This window comes from Zonotrichia albicollis, chromosome 4 (genome assembly GCF_047830755.1).
Source record: "Zonotrichia albicollis isolate bZonAlb1 chromosome 4, bZonAlb1.hap1, whole genome shotgun sequence".
Lineage (NCBI taxonomy): Eukaryota > Metazoa > Chordata > Aves > Passeriformes > Passerellidae > Zonotrichia > Zonotrichia albicollis.
The window spans coordinates 16,856,602-16,876,799 of NC_133822.1; the positions used below are offsets into that span (position 1 = coordinate 16,856,602).

The 20,198-nt window shown below is 43.9% G+C and overlaps 1 protein-coding gene across 4 annotated transcripts in view; it reads left to right on the top strand.

The window, feature by feature from the left end:
• Positions 1–393: 393 nt before the first annotated feature.
• WASHC1 (WASH complex subunit 1) overlaps positions 394–20,198 on the top strand; it is a 37,584-nt gene continuing 17,779 nt past the window's right edge. The window contains exons 1-2 of one of the 4 annotated variants that reach the window (XM_005482693.4): positions 394–549; positions 11,219–11,372. In XM_005482693.4, coding sequence (XP_005482750.2) covers positions 11,224–11,372 — 149 coding nt within the window. In that variant the 5' untranslated portion in view covers positions 394–549; positions 11,219–11,223. Of the gene's footprint in view, positions 672–4,277; positions 4,332–11,178; positions 11,373–20,198 lie in introns of those variants that run through there. The other 3 variants (XM_014264121.3, XM_026790804.2, XM_014264120.3) reach the window with 3 other exon arrangements.

A 20,198-nucleotide genomic window follows, 5' to 3' on the forward strand; every position in this document is an offset into this window, starting at 1 on the left:
TGAGGTGTCCTGTGGCTGCTATCTCGCTGCGAGTCCTTTCTTTAAAAAAAGTATCCTAACATAGCATAGTTTCTATTTTAACATTATAACCTAAAACTATATTTAACACACTACCTAAGAGAATTAATACAGCGTTACTTTCTAACACAACACATACAACATTCATTTTAATATTTGCGAAAAGCCAATGATAAAACACGCATTTTTCAAATCAGGAAAATATTTTTCCCACAGAGGGTGGCTGGGCACTGAACAGCTCCCCAGGGCAGGGGGCACAGCACAGCCTGACAGGGCTCACGGAACATTCGGACATCGCTCTGGGGCACACGGTGTGATTGTGGGGATGTCCCGAGCAGGGCCGGGAGCTGCACTGGGTGACCGTGAGGTCTCTCTGGCCGGGGCCATCCCGCCCTTCCCTCACTGCCCTCAGCCGGGGCCATCCCGCCCCTCCCTCCCGCGGCGGCCCTGAGGAGCCGCGGTCCGGACGGAAGTGACGCCACGGGCGGGCGGAAGCGGCGCGGGGCGCGGGGGCGCGGCCGCGGGCGGCAGGTGAGGAGCGCGCGCGGGGGCGGAGCCGGGCCCGGGGCCCCTCAGAGCCCCGGGAGAGCCCCGGGACCCGGGCGGCATCGGGAACAGCTCCGGCAACAGTTCCGGAGAGCGGCCGGGCCCCGGTGGGTGCCCTCCGACTGTGGCGGGGCTGCGGCCTGTCACGTCTGGGAGCCACTGGAGCTGCCCGTTGGGAGCCCCGGAGGCTCTTGGTCAGGAGAGATTGGCAGCGCCTGGGAAGGAGGGACAGCAAGGCTGGAAATGGTTCTTGGCAATGCTCTTGAGAACCTGAAAATGGTTCTGCAGGCAGGGCCCTTCCTAGCGCATCCACTTTTCGTGAGTGCCTTAGGAAGAGCGTTGCCTGCAGGTCGAGGTAGGTGGTCCTGCCCCTCTGCCCAGTGTTGGTGCCGTGTCCAGGTCTGGGCTCCTCGGGGAGTATCACAGACACATGGAGGAGCTCCAGCAGAGAGCGACAAAGCTGGGTAAGGGGCTGGAGCATCTCTCCTGTGAGGGCAGGCTGAGGCAGCTGTATCTATTCAGCCTAGAAAAAGATTTTCCTGACAGGTTGTGGAGTCTCTCTCGCTGGATATTCAAGGATCATTTGGGTGCAATCCTGTGCCAGGTGCTCTAGGATGACTGCTGGAGCAAAGGGTTGGACCAGTTGGCCCCCGGAGGTTCCTTCCAGCCTGAGCCATTCTGTGATTGTTACATGGCACTTTGGTGCTGAGCCATGGCATGGGGTGGGAGATGTGCCAGGCAGGCGTGGAGCATGGAATTCTCAAGTTGGCAGTGGCATACAGGACTCCTGAGCTGCACATTCCCTGAGTGTTTCAGGGAATGGTGAGGGCAATGTCTCTTTTCAGTGTAGGTCAGGTACCCTCCAGGGACAGACGGGAGATGCTGCAGCCTGAAGGGAGGAACAAAAAAAGAGAAGGAGGTGTCTGAAAGAGACACAGGATTCTGTATTGTTTTTTATGTGATTTTTCCTCAGAAAGTCGACTGATGGCTTGTGATGGGGTTTGGGTCTTTTGGACCATTCCAAGTAGTTGTACTATTTGCAGTACTTTGTACTGTTCCCAGGCCAGTGGTTGTGCTGGTTGTAATGATTTGTCAAATAAAATCACATTGTCAGTATTTGCATGTGAGCCCAAGTTGCTGATGCAATTATTGGAATCATCTTTTTCTATGTTCAAAGTAAAGAATGAGTTGGCCAGCAATAAGGAGACCACAGGACTGCTAGACCTAGCTGTGTACAGGAAGAAAGGATGCTGATGGATGTAGGGAATGTTGTGAATTCACATCTAGTGGTGATGGTCATTGATAGTATTTATTTTAGTAATCAACAGGAAATCCTGTGATAAGTTTGCCCCCTCCTTTTTATTTTGTTTGTGGGGGTTTTGTGTTTTATTTTCTTTTTTGGTTATTAAATGAGATTCAAGTATTGAATGGTTGAATAGCACCTGGATTTTCCTCCTAAAGAGGAGGCTCCTCATCCCTGTGCAGAGCAGGCTCATTCTTGACTCTGTGCAAGTCACATGCAGCTTCCAGCAGGAAGTGTGGGGTGCTGCTGGCTGTGGCTGTGGCATTTCAGGGGCTGAGGCAAATGTCAGCTGGCACTTTGCCTGGAATGCCCTCTCACCCATCCTGGAGTGGAAGTTAGAGCTGACCCCATTCCTTGGCAGCTCCCTGCAGTACAGAGCCTTGCTGGAGCACTGAAAGGAAGCAGAGCAAAGAGTGAGAGTGCTGCTGTTGCCAGAGGCAGGGCCTGGAAACAAAGTGGCTTTGGCATGTCCTTGTAGAGACCTTTCTTCATTCTGGGAACCAGAGGTGCTCCAGTCAACTTGCCTTGCTTATTTTAGGAAGGTTGGCTGATAAGTTCTCCTGATATTTCATGATGCTTGTCTTGTCTGAGTAGTAAAGCTGGGATGTGGAGGCTGCCTGATATCTTTCTGTATTCCTGGGATGCTCTGGATGGGGGGAAACAGCCACAGCTCCAGAGCCTGAGGCAGGAGGGTGCCTGAGGAATGCCTGCAGCAGCACAGGCTGCTATTCTTAGCATCTGTCCTTCTTCTATCACTCCAGATATTGAAACTGAGTTTTAAATCTTCATTCCTTCAGATGCAAAGTGCTGCTCTCTCAGCTCAGGGGTTCTTGGGCCAGAAAACTGAAAGCAGATAATTCCTGAGAGCTCCTCTGCAATCTGGCTTCTGGGAATACCAGGTGGCTGTGGTCACATCAAGCTCAGCTTGGGGAGTGAAAGGGAAGGGTAGAAATTGAGGGCTGGGGAAAAATAATACTGAGGTAATCCTGAAAGCAAGGCAGATTTCTTTTTCATAACATTTTTTTAGATTAAAGGTAATGTGCAGAGGAAGAAGAGGATTATGCCTGAAATTGTTATGTTTCCCATGGCTGTGGTGTAAGAGATTGAGGGGAATCATTTCTATCAGTCAGAAAAGCAATTTCTGTAGCTAATCAGCTCTGCTTAGACTCCCTCACAGGATAACCTTTCCCAGAAAATCCTTCACCCAGGTGTCATGTTTTTGACCCAGCTTTTCATCAGCTCCTGTCACTCAGGCCACTCTGTAGGGATATTCCTTCTAGCAAATATGAATGCACTTGAAGACTTTCCCTCTTTAGTGAGTCCTCCTGTCATCTCTTAGAAATGCAGGCATTGCCTTTGCTTTTGAATGCATAAAACAGGCAGGAACTGATCTGCTTTAAAAGAGAAGTTATTGCAGAGAAAACCTCTCTGGAGGACTTTGCACAGCCAGTGGCTTCTGTGTATTTCAGGCACACAAAACCAAAGTGCCCCCATTTAGGACATCAAAGAAGGAGCTGTGTCTGCACTTTTGGATGGAATTCTCAACTTTAGTTATGATGTTTGTAGAGTAGGTGTAGCTAAGCTGTTTGTTTAGGCTGCCTTTGTAATAAATAGTGATAGGCAGTTAGCAGAGTGTTTGTGGTCAGCTGTGTGTGCTGCCCTGGAATCAGATCAATTGTTCATTCCAGCATCTGTTTGTCTCCATGACTGATGGGAGACAAAGGTGGCAGTTGCAGAGGGGATTATCTGATTAACTTATCAACATCTGTCTGCCAAAATGAGCTTTATGTATCCAGCTGGAGGAAATGAATTTCAGGCTGTGCTTAGAGGACAGGGCTCTCTCAGCAAGGTGATGCAGGGAGGGAGGCTGCCTCTCTGTGTTGTGGGGAAAGATTGTCCTGAAGACAGCAGTGCCTTAGAGGGGGCCTTAGCTTATGGAGCTGGCAGGATTGAAGTGCACCTCTAAATTCTTTTAAGTCTCTACTTTCCAGATTCTCTTAAAAAAGGAAAAATAATGTAATAGCATTCTCTCTCTGGAGGGTCAGTGTAATTTGTTGTATCTAATCCATCTTTAGATGTCAGGTATTTTGCCAAGCAGTTGCCGCATGCTGCTGTAAAGCTGGGCTCTGAGATCTTAAATTTTGGTTCTTTCTCTTTAGCCTAGTGGAATATGCCAGTAGTGACAAATGAACAAATCTGAGTGGCTCTGAGCAGTTTTTTGGGTAAGATAGAGTCTCCAGATTTCACCTATAGCTGCCACAGCTCTTTCTTTCAAAGCAAAGTGTCAGAGCCAAAGGTTTTTTTAACAGGCTCTGGCTTTTTGAGAAGGAGGTGCCTTAAATGCTGGGCTCCTGCTTCCAGAAGCAGAGTTTTGACAGGCCAGTGCTTTTCTCCAGGTGGTCCTGCTGACTGTCAGGTGTCTCAGTCTCTGCTGTGATGGTGTTCACAGGAGTTCTTGGATGAGGTAAGAAGATCTGACCCTATGTTTCAGAAGGCTTGATTTATTATTTTATTATATATATTACCTTAAAACAATACTAAAAGAATAGAAGAAAGGATTTCATCAGAAGACCAGCTAAGAATAGAATGGGAAAGAATGATAACAAAATCTTCTGTCTCTGACAGGGAGTCTGAGCCAGCTGGGCTGTGATTTGCCATTAATTAGAAACAACCAACATGGACAATCACAGATGCACATGTTGCATTCCACAGCAGCAGATAATCAATGTTTACATTTTGTTCCTGAAGCCTCTCAGCTTCTCAGGAGGAGAAATCCTAAGGAAAGGATTTTTCCTAAAAGATGTCTGTGACCCTCTACTGGTTCTGCAGGGCCATGGTGAGATGGGAGTTTGGCTCCTTTAGGAAAGGGTTTGGCTGTTCAGGTCATCCCATATCAATGAGCAGCTGTGGGAGCAGGAGATGCTCTGTAGGATTCATTTTCTACACGGAGGTTTTGCTGTGGTGGTGTTCTGAGGTAATGCTGTGCTGTAAGGATAGGCTCAAAGGTGGAGGTTGAGCAAGTATCCTCTAAAGCTGGAGGGGAGGAGCAGAAATGGCTTTTACAGCTGTGGCTAAAGCAACCTTGTGCTGTAGATTGGGCTGTGGTGTGCTCCTGCTGCTGAAAAGGAAGGAGGATGATGGCTTCTCAAGTTTTCACTTTCCTGCCCCTGTTGCCAGTTTCTGTGTCTGGGGAACTCCAGCTCCTCTGTTTAATTCACTCCTTGCTAGTGAGCAGGGTGGGACAGCTGGAATGGACAGAATTCCAGAAATAGCACTGGGAGGCAACATCACAGCCAATGCCGAGCACTCCAAGGATGGTGAAACCCCTTTCTTGTCTAAAATAGTTACTAGAGGGCTTAGCACCAAAGCAGTGACATCTCCAAAGGAGTTTGAGGGTGCTACTATGAGAGAGTAGCATGAGCACCCTGGTGGAGTACAGGCTGCTACAGGCCCTAATTAGGGGCTCATTAATGCTTTCTTTCATCACTGCCTTGCAGCCTTCAGATGTGATTAGACCTATTTATAGGGGCAGAGTTCCTTAATATACAGCACACTGTGCTTCTTGCCAATCAAATCAGTAGCATCTGCATCTTTGATTGCTGCTTAATAACATTGTAGAAGGTGGTTAATTAAAAAATATAAATAGACCTTTCATCCTCTTAGCTTACCAAAGTGCTTCTCTCCTGCCCCCACCTTGCTTCCCCAAAAAAAGGGTGAAGTTGGATTAGCACAGGGACTGTGGTGAGCCTCTCATGTCACTGCTGGAAATGCATCCTGCTCTCCCATCCAGGGCAGTTACCTCTTGTGTGCTCTGCTGGGGGACTGAATTTCATCCCCCCCATGAATTGTCAGCACAGGGCAGAATGTTTGTATGCTGCATAATAATGGATTTGTATGTGGGCTCCTGTGCTGCCTTGGAGCAATTTCTAGCTTTTTGTTTCAGTGTTTACATCTGTGTGCACACACTGCCTTATCCTGCCTTGAGCAGCATTTCATATGCAATGGCATATTTGGCTTTTCAAGTCTCTTTTTAAAATGTTCTCTGTTTGGTAAACTCACAGGAATGTGCTTTATTTGTGGAGGGCAAGGTGTCATAATTAACTTTTTGTATTGTCCTTATTTTTTCCTTAGAGGATTTAATTCTGATGTTTTGTTGGGATAGCCTCTAGGCAAGCCTCCAGAACAATCAAGGTATGACTTGAATATGCTAGCAGATATGGCCATGGGGAAATGTTTATCCAGGTAAACATGGTAGAAAGTATTATGTATATTATGTAGAAAGTATAAGGTAAGAAATTACTCTCAGGGAGGAATTTGGGATGACTTCTTGTGATTAACCAAGTTATGGATGTGGGTTTGCACTTTCTGATAAGCCTTGCCCAGAGCCTGTCTGCTCCATCTATTGAGTGTGTTTGATCTTTAACTGCAGTTCCTTTGTGGTTTGGTCTGTTCCCACTTTGGAGCCATACTGGTGGTAGTGGAATAGTGAGGGATATGCAGAGGTGTTTTATTGCATATTGCTGATCCCTCTGTCCTAACAAGGATCTTTTATTAGGATCCTACAAAAGAGAGACATAGGGTTAGAGATAGCCTGTCACTTCTTCTTGGGGATGTTACTTCCTGTGGGAATTAAAGCCTCTGGTTCTTGCTGCCTTTCCAGTGACAGAAGCAGCAGCGCAGTAATTGCTAAAGCAGCCATTGTAGCTTTGAAGTGTACACACTGATTTTTTTTCGAAGTATTTAATCCCTCTTCTCCCATGAGCCTGCTCTTTTTAGCTGCTTGAAGCATGTTAAGGAAGCAGATATTGTTGATGGCTTGCCTTATTCTCCCTTTATTTTCACAGCAAAGTACTCATCTGGTAAGTGCTTGTATACAGCTTTACATTCTGTGTGTTAAGGGCAGCCCTGCTATTTTTTAAATATTCCCTTTATTTATGTTCCTTTGAAAAACTAAAATATTTTAAGGTTGTGGGGTTGATTTATTTTTAGATAATCATCCCAGTAGTCAATCCTCCACAGAGGAGTATTTTCTAAAGAACTTAGGGAAGTGTTGCTTCTTTTACAAACTCTGTTTTCTCTGTAACAAGTTCTTTAGGGCTTGCCTTAACATGAGAATGTAATTACTCTTATGGAGAGAGGTGAGGAAAGCAGGTGGAGTGTTTCTCTGCCTATCCAGAGCAGTGAATGATATACTTTGTTTTCCAGGGGCAGAGCTCCTCATGTCCCTCCAGGCATTAGACTTGGCTGTGGGGAGTGAGGAACAAGCCCAGTTGTTGGTTCCAAGTGCCTGGAAGCCCTGGAGTGCTCAGCCTGGTTTAGGATTTCTGGAGAGGCCAGACAGTCTGGTGGAGGCTGATTGTGTTTCCCACTCCTGCTGTTCCCCTCAGCTTTTGCCAGTGGGAGTGTTGAACTGAGAGGGGAGAGCAGCTTTGAGTGCAGAGGAGGAACAGCCCCCAGCCCTGAGGAGCTTTGGAGCAGCCTGCCTGAGGTGAGAGGCACAGACAGCTACAGGCAGAAGTGCAAATCTGAGCAGTCAGGAGCTTCAGTCAGAACTTCCAAATCAGAACATAGCACTTGGAAGCAGGTGCTGCAGTGAGAAAACAACCTTTTTCACTTAATAAGGTAAATGAGGTTATTATATAACACCAGAGCATATTTGTCTTGATCATGAAAGTTGACATAGAAAAAATAATTGAATAAAAGCTGGCTGGAGCCCCCAGATACTACAGCTCATTTCCAGAGCCTCTTTGATCACAAATAAGAAAAAAAAAGGAGAAAAAAAAGAGAAAATGTCTGTATTGCTGTTTCTTCTGCTTTGTGTGACCCACTGGTGGTCACAGCACTAATGATTGAATCTCTTGGATGCTGAGTATGTGACTCATACTTTCTTTGGGCCCATGTGTCCATTTCCCACTGTAGCATCAGAGTATTTCATGTCAGCTGTCATAATTCCAGCATTGCTGTACTTCCTGCAGGAACACACCCTCTGTAGGATTCTGGAGTGATACTGGAACCAGTTTGTTGCTTTGGTGAAAGTCCCTTCTGTGTGTGAGATATAAACAGTTTATTTGCACCTTTGCTGTCCATGTTACATGAAGGCTTGGCACCCATGGGATAGGGTTGAAGAGTTGACATTTTTAACACCCAGCACTCACTTTTTTATTTTTTGTGTACTAATTCTGATAGTGGAGCATGGCCAGAAAATGTGCTGCTTCCTTTCAGTGCACTGGAGTTTGAGATAAAGGAAGAGTCAGTCTTACTGAGTGATGTTCAGTCTTTGCTTTCCTTCCTGACTTCTGCTGGGAAGATTTTGAATTTCCCTTTTAAAACATTCCTTATTCCTGCAGTTTCTGTTTCTGTCAAGTGAAGCACTTCTCCTTTTACTCTAACCACGTGGTGGCCCTTACTCAAATTGTTTGTAAAACTGGCTTATTTGTCAATTCATTTGGTCCTAGGAGGTAACAAATAGCAGCTGTAGCATGGGATTGTGCCCAAGTCTAGTCATTTATGTTGCTGTTTTCCCTCCTCCTTGCCATGGCTCCCCAGCTTGTTCTCTTGCACAGAAAGAATTGTCTCTTGTATCTATCTCTGTAATTTCCAGAGTCTACCATATTTCTCCACTATTTGTTTTAGGAAAGGTGAGAATCTGAGGCTCCTTTGAGAGTCTTCATGGAGAACCTGTGAAGGTGATGTTTGCCAACAGACAAACTGTGGCAGTGTGAGCAGGAGCACCCAGGGATTTTCCTGCTTTTCCCAGTACTGGGGGCTCCTCTGCTTGCAAGGAAACCCTGGGACCTGAAGGAGAGTCTGTAGGGAAAGAAATCTTTTGGGAGTAGCTAGAGGAGCACTGCTCCCAAGTCAGCAGCTGAGCTGAGCTTGGTTTTAGGAAGGACACCAGGAGAATCAGGATTGGTGAGAGTCTGAGACATCATATTGGGCCTGCATAATCTTAGCTGGCCTCAAGAGGTGAAAATCTTGGCTTTCTTAGGATTACCTTTACACAGGAATGGTTTTGATGATGAACCAAGTTGCAGAAGTTTCCTTCTTGCCCCTTCTTCTCCCTGTGTTTCATGACTGGACAATTACAGCTGTTTATCTGGCTGTGGTGGTAAATTGGGTCATTGAGCTGATTTGAGTTAAAAATAGGCATCCCAAACATCAGGAGCACTGATGCAACAGCAGAGTTTTGACCAGTGGCAGGGAGGATTATAAACTCTTTTTGCTGCTGGAGCCAGAGTAACTCATAACCACGTCCTTGCTGTGTTATCTGGCCCCTTTATTCCATGGTGACACTCAAATAGTAGCTTTGAAAGGAAAAATACTGAAGCTTGATTGTGGCCAGCAGATCAAAAACTGCTGTCTCACAATTAGCTGTACTCATCTCAGATTAACTTGTATGCTTTACAGCTCTAAATAATAATTTCCTGTCTGCAGAGCAGCCCCAGTCAAGAAGACTAATCAGTGTGCAAACATTGCTGCTAAAGAGTGCAGATACAGAGTCTTGCTGCCAGTGATGCATGAAATGAAACAGAGTAGGTCTAGGCTTCCTAGACTGGCAGCAGAGCCAGCTTTGTAATGGCTGGGCTTGATCTTGCAAATTTGTTAAACGTGGAAAGGCTTCTACATACTCTTAAATCTCATATGATTCATTGTTAAACAGCCCCACAAAAAAACCCCAAAACAACTCAGCAAACCCCACATCCCAAAAGAATACCCTTAAATAACAGTCACATCACATTTACAGGAAGCTTTTCCTACCCTACTGTGGTATCATCTTAAAGGAAAAATTTGAAGAGGGTGGTGTTTGTTAAATATACAGAAATGGCTGCAGGCAAGTCTAATCTGTTATCTCTTTGTTTTGTGAAGCAAGATAGGGAATTGAAGGAATGTGAGAGGACCCCTTTAATTTTCACATATTAAACTGGTTGTTTTATGTTGTGGCTGTCTCTCTTCAGGCTCCTGATTTGTGAATTTCCCCAGAATGGGCTGTGTTTCTGTGTCATTCTCAGCCTGCACTGCTGTGGAGCTGGGAGTGCAGGTTGCACACAGCACTGCTCTCTGAGCTGGCTCCTGCACAATTCCAAGTACCACACAGGGAATGTGGTGCATCCTGAGATATCCCTGTCTGTTTCTGACACCTTGGATTTTCATCCTCCTTTGTTTTGCTTCTCCTCACTTTAATGAATATTTTCTTATACAGATGTATGGAGCTCTGTGTGATGAAACCCTGCAATGAGCACCTGTAAAACCTGGTTTTTACAGCCTGAATGAGAAGAGACACAGAGAAAACAAGTTTGGAGGGAATTGTGCAGACCTAGCAGTAGAGTTTGGGTTAGAAAACTCTATGGGTACTCTGTTCATTTTTTAGAATGTCCTAATAGAAATCTATTTATGAGTTTGACATTTCTAATGTGCTCAGAGACGTGGATTTTTTTCTCTCTATGTTCTTCCAAGTCCTAGGAATTTTTTTGTTATTTTTGTGAGTAAAGACATGGGAGCCCAACTTTTTGGGAACTGCTGAGGGAGAGGTGAGCAAAGCTCAGGATGGAAACATGGATGGTGGGTGACCTTCTCCTGGCTGAGCTGTAGAGCAGTGGTGCTGGCCCAGCTGCTTCCAAAAAGTGTTCTTACAGCTCTGGAGCATGGCACACAGCTGAAATATTCTGGTGACTGGTTAGGCTAGAGATGTGAAAGGATTCTAAAATCCTAAAAAGAAGGAGGCTTCTTTTAAGATAGTTCCTAAAGAAAAATCCAGTCCAGAAGCAGCAAAGAGCTCCTGGGAGTGTCAGAATGGAAGAACTCTCATTAACCTACTTGGAGCAAAGGGTGTGTGTCCATGCATGCTTTGTAGTTTCATGGCTTCTGTTCTTGGAAGGGCCTGATGGTGTGTTTGTTGGAGCAGAAGGGTAAGGTGAAATACTGCCTTTTGCTAGTAGGGTTGGATGACCTGAAATATATCCACGTGGAATATGAGGAAAGGGAGGAGGAGACAGGGTGGTTTGTGATGAGTCTTATTGCTGCTCTGAACCAACTTTGCTTCTAACTCTGGTCTTTGCTTTCAGCACAATACTGAGCAGAAATTTGTTTACTTTAGCATGCTAAAATAAAATTATGGTTTCCAAGAACATTCAGATAAGCAAGAGAGTCTCAGATCACTGTAGCTGCCTTGAATGTATTAAAAATCCAATATGTCAGCCTTACCACTTACGCCTTTCTCCTCAGCTTACCAATTCTGTTGCAAATGCTTTCCTAAAATAATTAGTGGAGCAGAAAGTAGAAGTCCCTGAAAAACTGCTGTGATAAAATGGCAGTCTGTTTAATGTGTGATGACCTATTTGTTCTTTCCCTTAGGCACAATGGCCACAGTAGCCCAGAAGCACTTTTTGGAGGGGCAGCCATACTCAGTGCCCCTGATCCAGCCCGACCTGCGCAGGGAGGAGGCTGTGCAGCAGGTGGCAGATGCACTGCAGTATCTGCAGAAGGTGTCAGCTGATATTTTCAACAGGTAAAGTGCTCCCCTGGGGGGTTGGGTGCTCAGCATTCAGCATTACACAACACAGTGCTGGAATCAGGGTGCAGCAGTGAAGGGGAAAGGGCATTGGGTTGGTAAGCAATGGAAGTTCAGAAAAGAGATGGAAAAGGACCAGATGCGCTTCAATATGAGTTTATTAGATTTGAGTCTGTCAAAGTTAAGCATAATGAAATGGCTGCAGTTTGCCAGAGATTGTTGGTTGTTAATTTTTACTCGTTTTTATTAATGACTAAAAAATTGCATTACTGCTTCTGCTGCATTTATCCCTTATTCCTTCTTGCTCATGCTTTGAAGGGGAGGCATTGTAATTTGGAGTATCTTGAAGATGTGTCTTTTTGAATCATTGTACTTGAAGCAGTGAAGTAGAAAATGTCTCTTTGTTCTGATCTCTGCAATGTACAAACTGTTCTCTTAGGGCTTCTGGTGTTTCACACTTCCCTTTTTGTGTCTTGGAAGGGCTGAGTGCCCTGAGTAAGATAGAGTTTCTTGCCACAGTATCATAATCCATCAAGGTCCATCTCTTCAAGGATTTGGTCCAGACTTGGCCCCTCTTGCATATGATCATCTTTAGGATTGGATCTTTAAGGCTGTCTGTATGGCAGATCAGAGAGATTCTTGTGTATGCTTGCACATGATGGTAGATAATGTGGTGCTTTTTTCTGTCCAGTGCCATCTTTGGCATCTCAGTGCTCTGAGATAGTGTGGACTGTCATTGGGAAGGAAACAGAGCAGCATTTACCTTAGCAGTCTAATCAGTAATCAGATAGGCTAATCAGTAAAAGCACATGCTTTGGTTTCAGCAGGTCCCATGACTGTCTACTTTAATTTCTTATGGTGTGAGCAGCATCATGACATTCTGTCTTTGAGTTTTGGAAGGTTTTTTAAGGGTAGATTGAAGTTCTGTGGTTTCTGATCATGATCTTTTGAAGGGTAGCCTCTGGAGAAAGAGCAATCTCTAAGGCTCAGCTCAGGTTATTGAGGTTAAGGCTTTCCACTGGAATAGTCCTTGTTTGGGCAAGAGCTGTGTGTGGGTTGGATTAGCTTGAACATAAGGTCTGCTTCATTTGTGCTCTCCAAAGCAGGGGAGCACTTCCTGATCTAAGGCTGGGAGAAGGCTTTCTGGAGCTGCCATAAACATGTGGAAAATCCTTCTCAGACATGGGCCTGGTTGGCAGTGCTGTCCCTCTCTGTGGGGTAAATGAAGCTCTTGATAATGCAGGAGTTGCTCTTTCTGTGTCTCTGTTTTCCCTGTTTCTCCTCTCCACACTGCTGTCTAACACAGTACCCTGTAATTTCCCTGGGGAGATAAGCTGCTGCTTTGTATGCAAGGCACTCCTGAGAACTGAGCAGTGACTGTGATGCTGTTCCCTCACTCCTTGGTGCACTCATGACTTTTAATTACCAATTTTCTCCAACAACAGAGGAGGCTTCATTGGCTTCTTTGTTTGCTTTGCCTTTCCATCCGAGGTCTTGGCTCTCTGATATAATTAAGAGTGATTTAGTAATTATGCAGGCATCTGATGAGAAGTTCCATGACCTTGCTTCTTCCATGTCAATCAAGGGGCAAAGCTTTCAAGGTGAGAACTTTGCTACTTAGTGACCTTTTATCTTCCCTTTCCTGAGACAAGGCAGCTCTGTGCTCCATTTCCAGGAAGGAGCTCTCTTACCTGGAGGAGCTGGCTGTTTGATGTGCAGAACAGCAGCTTGCAGTGCTGATGGAGAGGAAACTTGTTCACTGTGGGGGACTTGGCTGAGTGTGTCCAACTCCTTACTGCAGTACTGCAGAGATGCAGATGTTCTGAGGTGGTTTTCTGGGAACAGGTGGATTGGTACAGTGGCAAGCCAATCTGTACTTTGTGAAAGGTGGAGTGAAAGTGTCTCCTACTCTCTGTAAAAAAAGGAATATTTCCACACCCAGATCTTTGTTTCCATTTTAGCTAATCAAAGTTTCTGCTCATAATTGTTGCTGACATGATAATTGAGTATGAAATCTTCAAATGAACATGTTGAGATGACACAAGGAAGATACCTTTCAATTTAGAGAATTAGAAGAACATACAGGGAGCTTTCCTTCACTTCCCCCCTTTTTGGGCAACTTGGGAAATAACCCATGTGATAAGTCTCTGCCAAATCTTCTTTCCGTCATTCTCAAAGAAGCTTACTTGCTATTAACTCTGGCAAGGTACCTGGTGAATGAGACTGCAGAGTTCATTAGTTCATAGACAATCGAGGGATGTGTGGGTGCAAAACCTCAGGTAAGCTATGGCTGAGACCTAGAGCATCCCCAGCCTTGGAGAGCAGGCCTGGATTGAGTCAGGAGTCACTTAGAGCAGGATATATCAGCCCAGCATCCCTCTCCATCATATCCCTAACTCTCAACAGCAGAGACCCCCCTGCCTTTTTTCACATGGGCAGCACCAAAGCTTTGGTTGCTGTGCAATAGAGATTGAAGTCTTAGGCCAGTGCTGTCCAGCAGTGCCTTCCTCTGAGGAGGTCCTGTCCTCTTGGGGCTGATGTCAGTGCTGTCACAAGACCAAGAGGCTGCATGTCCTTCCCAACTTTATGCTTTGAAGTAATGGAACTTTTAAGCTTGTGTGTGTTAACTGAATCCAAGTCATGAATCTGTTGTGGAAGCTGCAGTAAAAATCAGATTCACTGCATGTAGTTACTTAGATATTAATATTGCTTAAAACATAAATATTCTAACATAGCCAATCTGACGTAATATATAATACCTGTTTGAATTTAACTCCTGGGTTTTTAGGAAGGGTTTTTGATACAGGTCACAGGAGCTGGGATGACCAGTTTAAACTGTAAATTAACAGTAGGCTTTCATCTATTTTCTATCTATTTCTATCTTTCTCATCTATTTAATGAGTTTTTCTCATTAGTATTTTTTGGGTGGGAGATTCTGTTGGAATCATGTGCTTTGGAGTATTTTACAGCAATGTTTTTGGGATAAGTACTTAAAATAAGTGATGAGTTTAGATTTCCTGATATTCCCTCCTAGTTAGGCAGGCTTGTCCTTCAGCATTTCTCAGTTTCTGAGGAGTTTGTGTTGGCAGGAAATGTTAATAATCTCTAATATTGTCAATTTGCTATTCAAAGTGTTCACTTTTGAGTAATAGATGTGTGGAAAGTTGATTTTGCAGGTTATCTCATGAAGTGTTACAGTAGGAAAGAAATCAAGGGCTTGGAGTTGGAAGGTTGTTATCAAGGTCCAGGATTTGCCTGTAATCCAACCCCAAGTTGTGCTGTATACAAAATATCCCATCCTTATATATGTATTTTTTTTTGTTTAGTTAAAATTTGTGATTGTTATTCTTTAAAATCTTTATTCAGTCTCTTTTGCTTTTCTGGAATAATACTTTGCTAAACCACTGTATCCTGTTTCCTCCCCAGCTGGATTCCAACTAATTTCATATTACATATTTGAAAAGGGCTTTAATATTAAGCAAAAGTTTAAATGAGAGCTGCATTCTGAAAACCATAGCTGGAAAACAGCAGCACTGTGGAAATGCTCTTTGGGGTGGGGAAGAAATCTGGTAAGGCTGTGATAAGGAAGGTAAGGAGTAGGTAGGTGGCTGGGCTGCAGAGCCTTCAGGGATGTTTATGACAGGAGCAGAGCTGAGATGTGAGTAGTTCTGAAATTGAAAATACCAACAAAATCTTAATCATGAGGTACATTTGTGTGTTTTAAGGACCTCCTTGTTTTAAACTTGCTACTGTGATTAGTCATGATCATCAGTAATGGAAGTGGGGATTAGTACATCAGTGTAAATGTGTTTAATTTAGGAGGTCTATGGAATGGAAACTTGCCAGGAAGGGTCTTGCTGCAAGCTGTGCTGTGCTTTGTGGTGCCCTGGGGCTCTGGGATGCACCTTGGAGCTTGGACACTGCACTGGGTGTGTTCCTCTGCTGGCTGCAGGGGTTGATTTTCTAGGAGCAGAGCTGTCCACTGGGATGGCTCACAGTGCAGTGAGTTTGCACCAAGAGACACACTGCAGCACAGGGAGTCCATTTTTCTCCAGGTAATTGGAGAGTGTTATGGCTGTTGTTTAACAACAAGGTGCCTCATGGTACTTTGCAGTTGTCCCAGAGGTCATCTGAAAGAGGATGCCAGGTCTAGTTTTGTTTCAGGTCCCTCTCCTGAGAGGCTGTAGGAGCAGTTGTTTGCTGCCAGGAAGATAAAGCAGCAGCAGTGAGTAAAGAGTGAATGGAGTCTCCTGCAGACATGAGGAAATGGAGAACAGGGACATTTTGCCTGCAGCTAGTTGTTGTTCTGTAGATATGTCTCCAAGTAAGGTGGATTTATTTTCCTTTTAAGTGTAACACACTTTGTAAGGCACCTTTCATTTGTTATGGCTGCCATGATCTTCTGGAAGATAACTGTGACAGCCTGTGAGGATGTAGCTTCAGAAAGGTTCCTAGACTGTGGAAAGAAAACTTGAGGAGGTGACACAGGGGTGTGATCAGCATGCTTGGGAGGCTGGCAACAGCTGGCACTAGCAGGCATCCCACACCCCCATAAGGAGGCAAAGGGAGTGTGACTGTTCTGCAAGAGACCAGGTCACAACTCTTTCTGGATGCTGCTAAAATCCTTAAACTTAAGATCTTCTGGAATCTGACCTGTGCAGAATTGCAGGAGAAGTAGTTCTCCTACTTCAGGAATTGGTCTCAAACCTGCCAAGCAAAAGGAGGCACACAACAATTTAAGGAGCTCTTGGAAACATTCTTTCTACTCTTACAGCAGTAGTGGAATATCTTGTGGAAATAGGAGACAGTTTCCTTTAAAACAGATGGCATGGGCAATAGGAAAGGCAAACAGTAAGGAGAAACTAAGGTAATTTCAGTACATATGAATTGTTGATTTATTTTAGTTCATGGGGTCTTTTTTTGAATGCTGACAGGGAAGTCTCTTGTTTGTACTCTGTTCCTTGTTGGAGAAAATGCAATATTGAGTAGCAGCTTTCAAGTTCCTGTGAGCTAATTTTGTCCAGCAGTAAGTCTCTGTTAATTAAAAGGGTTTTGGCAAAGATCTTATGAACTTCCCCATGCAGAGAGTAATTCCTTTACCCCTCAGTCCCTGACTGCTGTGGCTGTTACTCTCTGGAAATAGGCAAGGAGAAGCACCTGATAAAGTGTTCCTTTATTTCTTAGCCCATGGTTTTGGCAATATTGTTGGATTCTCCCACTCCCACTATTCTTGATACAGTAACATCTGCCATGTTATTCCTTTATTACACAAAGTGATAGCTCTACCTTCTCAACCAACTCCAGACCCTGGAGATTCACATATGCTGGAGTAATTTTCTGTTCCTATGGATGGCTTTTGTGTACTCAGTCAGCCCTGGAGGAAGAGATTCAAACAAGTAATTTTGTTTTACAGGCATGACTTCCATTAGGGATCCAGCATGGAGAAAACTGTCTGGAAAATAACACTGAGTGGCTTGAAATGTTTATTACAGGCTCATTCTATGGGGGTGTGCACACTGAGGGGAGAGTTGGGGGAGGAACAGCAGTGCCAAAGGTCTGTTCTTCACACATGACTGGTGCATTAAATTCCCTTTCCATGGTGCTTCTTTCTGTCTGGCTGTGGTGCTGTTCAGTTTTGAAAATGGGGAAGGCTGTGAGGGTTTAGGTGTAAATGCAACTGACAGCAGAGACAGAGCAATGCTTTTGGAGACAGGACACCTATTTGTAGGTGCTAATGAAGGAGTTTCTGATTTTCTTCCACCTACATCTTCCAGAACCTAAATTACCCACCTGGGGTTTCTCTTTAACATGCTGTACCATCCAAATTCTTTAATTCAAGCTCCAGAAACTTTCATCCCTTCCTCTAAATCCACCAAACATTTTATTGAAGGAATTCACCATGCTGTGCCATTAATAATTTTTATCCCCTACTCTCCCTGGCACAGCATGGTGAATTGGATTCCTTTCTTAATTCATCCAAGAATATAACCCTTATTCTGGATTAATGTGCATTATAAAACCAGGTATTTGCATTTTAATTTACTTCTAGGACTCTTGTTTTAGATTGACCAGCAAAGCTGAATCTGCAAGCATGCTTGATGGGCCTAAGAGGCATTACAAGACATTCCTTTTAGAAGAAGAGGTAAAGCTGTTGCATTTCTGCTCTGTGTGAGTGCAGTAGGAATTGCCCTCTGGTTATCTGTGACATACATTGCAGTATATATACACATACATAAATATAACATTCCAGTGGCTCAGTACCAAAAAGCAAGGAAGTTCATGGTGACTCCACAGTGCAGTTCTCTCTGTTGTTTTGTCCCAGTGACTGGGTAGTTTGGTTTTGCTTCAACAATACTTTTGAGAGTGATATCCTGGATTTAAGCTATTCAAGTGTATAAATTTACAGTTCTGGCAGTTTTGGGGTGGGGAAGGAGGTTTGGAAGGCACACTGTATGAATTTGTTCTGGTATTACTCTGAAGATAGTGTTTCCATTCTTAATGACTTATTCTGAGTTAGTGCATGGGAAAGATGATTTTTAAAATGACAATGAGGGAAATGAAATCATGTGTCTAGACCAATTCTAAAGGTGTCTGATCACTGATGTGCCTCAGACTGTTTCATTGAAATACAGAGCAGCTGTCAGTGCAAGCAGAGAGATCTCTGCTTTTTGATGCTGTTAGGGGCATCTCTGCCTGTGGCCCAAAGTTTTTGGGGGAAGGGTAACTAGAGCAACTAGAAATCCCTCAAGAAAGTAAGAAAGTGCTGTAATCACTGAGGAAATAAGGTGTCATAAAGAGTTGTTCTGATTTGTTAAAGAAGCACACTCAAATTAGCTTGTTGATGGACATATCACAGAAGGCGACTTTTGAGATTTGAGTGTGACTGCAACTGATTGTAGGAAAATGAAGAAGTAACACTAAACAACCTCTGTTTCTGAAGAGTAAGTATTAAATAAAAAACTTCATTTACAAAAAAATATGTGAAGAAATCTTTAAGAGAAGGAGGCCTGTTTGGAAAGAAGATCTGTTAAAGAAGTTCACTTTGAAAACAAAGGTAAGAAAGGGAAAAGCTAAATTAGCTAGGAAATTTTGTAACTGGCAGAGGGCTGGTAACTGTTTCTGAGAAAGTCTATCTTATGAAGTTGGACTGTTTTAATTGTAGCAAAATTTTGGGTGGATTTTGGGAATCCCCTCTAGTTCTGGCAGGATGCTGAAGAGGATCATTGCTGAGCAGAAGCAGTGAGTGCAAGGAAATAGAAGAATTTTCACTGAGATGTAAGCTCTTGAAAAGTACAGGGATCACTGCAATATGATAAGCAGAAACTTAGTGCAAAACAGAATAATGATCTGGATGCTCCCAAGTCATGCTTCAAAAGCCAGTTTGGTCATTTACAAGTATCTGATTACAACTTCAACAGGTCAGCACAGTGAGGGAAGACCACAGAGGCAGACCCTTATCATGTGATCAAAGTCAGAAAGGAAGTAAGAGTTCTGAGAAAACATGAAGTGTAGTTGTCTTTAAACAGACATTTTATGGTAGCAAGTTCTTTTTCTTGGTTGGGCTTTCCTTCTCCTGAATATTCAAGTCCAGTTGTGCAGGACAGCAGTTTTTATAGAGTAAGCACTAGCTTGTAAATGACAGCTTTTAGATAGATTTTATTGAAAAGGAGACTGAAGGGTTCAACTTGTGACCTGCAAGTAAAATTTCATGTGATTGCCATCAGCTGCTTGGAAGTGGAGAAAATTTCAAGTCAATGCAAAAACCTTTCTTTGTAAACATTTGTCTTAAATGTGGGTAAAGGCTGGATTTTGGATCACAAGAAAGAAATGGTGGTGGTGAGAGAATTGTCAGTATTTTGTGTCAGTTCTTGCTGGCTGTAGTTTATTCTGGTGAACAGCAGTGGGATGGATTTGGCAATGGCAAGACATTGAAGAGGGCAGATGAACCTGCACAGGTGGCCTTAAACTCAGTAAAATGGAAAATTAAGGAGCTACTGAAAAATATGTGTTAAGTCCTGTGAATTAATGCAAAATTGTTTGAGTTAGTGAATAATGGACTGAAAATCTGATCTGCTGAGACTGTACTGTGAATTTGCCTAGTTTTTTTTTGTTCCAGGGAACAAATGATTCCACTCTTGGTTTCACAAACAACCAAGACTTAATTAACACTTGGAAATTGCTTGGAGATCTTTGGGTGAAAAGCTATGAAGTTCTGAGGATATTTGATTAAATGCAAAGAAAAGCAATGCTTTTCTTGGAGAACAGTGAGAATGGGAACTGCTATCACCAGGAATCATTTTCTGCTCTGGAGGCAGGCATGTTTTGCTCAGCATTCCTATTCTTGATGACAATGACTTGTTTTGGTAAGATGAACAGACTGAGAGCAGTGTTTGTGCTATGTGCTGTCACAGTATGAGAAACCTCCATCCCAATAAAGGAGTGGGAGCTCAGCTTTCCTGATATTTTCAGCCTTACATCAGGGAAAGACCTTTAGAGATGATCTCTTCTTTGTGTTTTGTTACATTTGTGTAACTGAGTACTACTTACCTTAAGAAAACTGATTTAAATCATTTGGAAAGTATGGGGGAAGCTTGGAATAAAGAGAAACTTCCTGACTGCCTGGCCAGGGGGGAGGAAGGCTCTGCAAATGTCATTCCTGCCACATGATGATGGTGATGGATCTTTGGTCAAGTGAGGCACAGCCTAAAAGGGCTGGGGTGGCTGCTGTCAGTGCTCCTCTCCTGCTGTTGCTGCCTTCAGGTAAAGCTCTGTGGAAAGAAACAGTATTTCTGCCTGGTGGCTTATGAATTTCTCTTGCAGCCC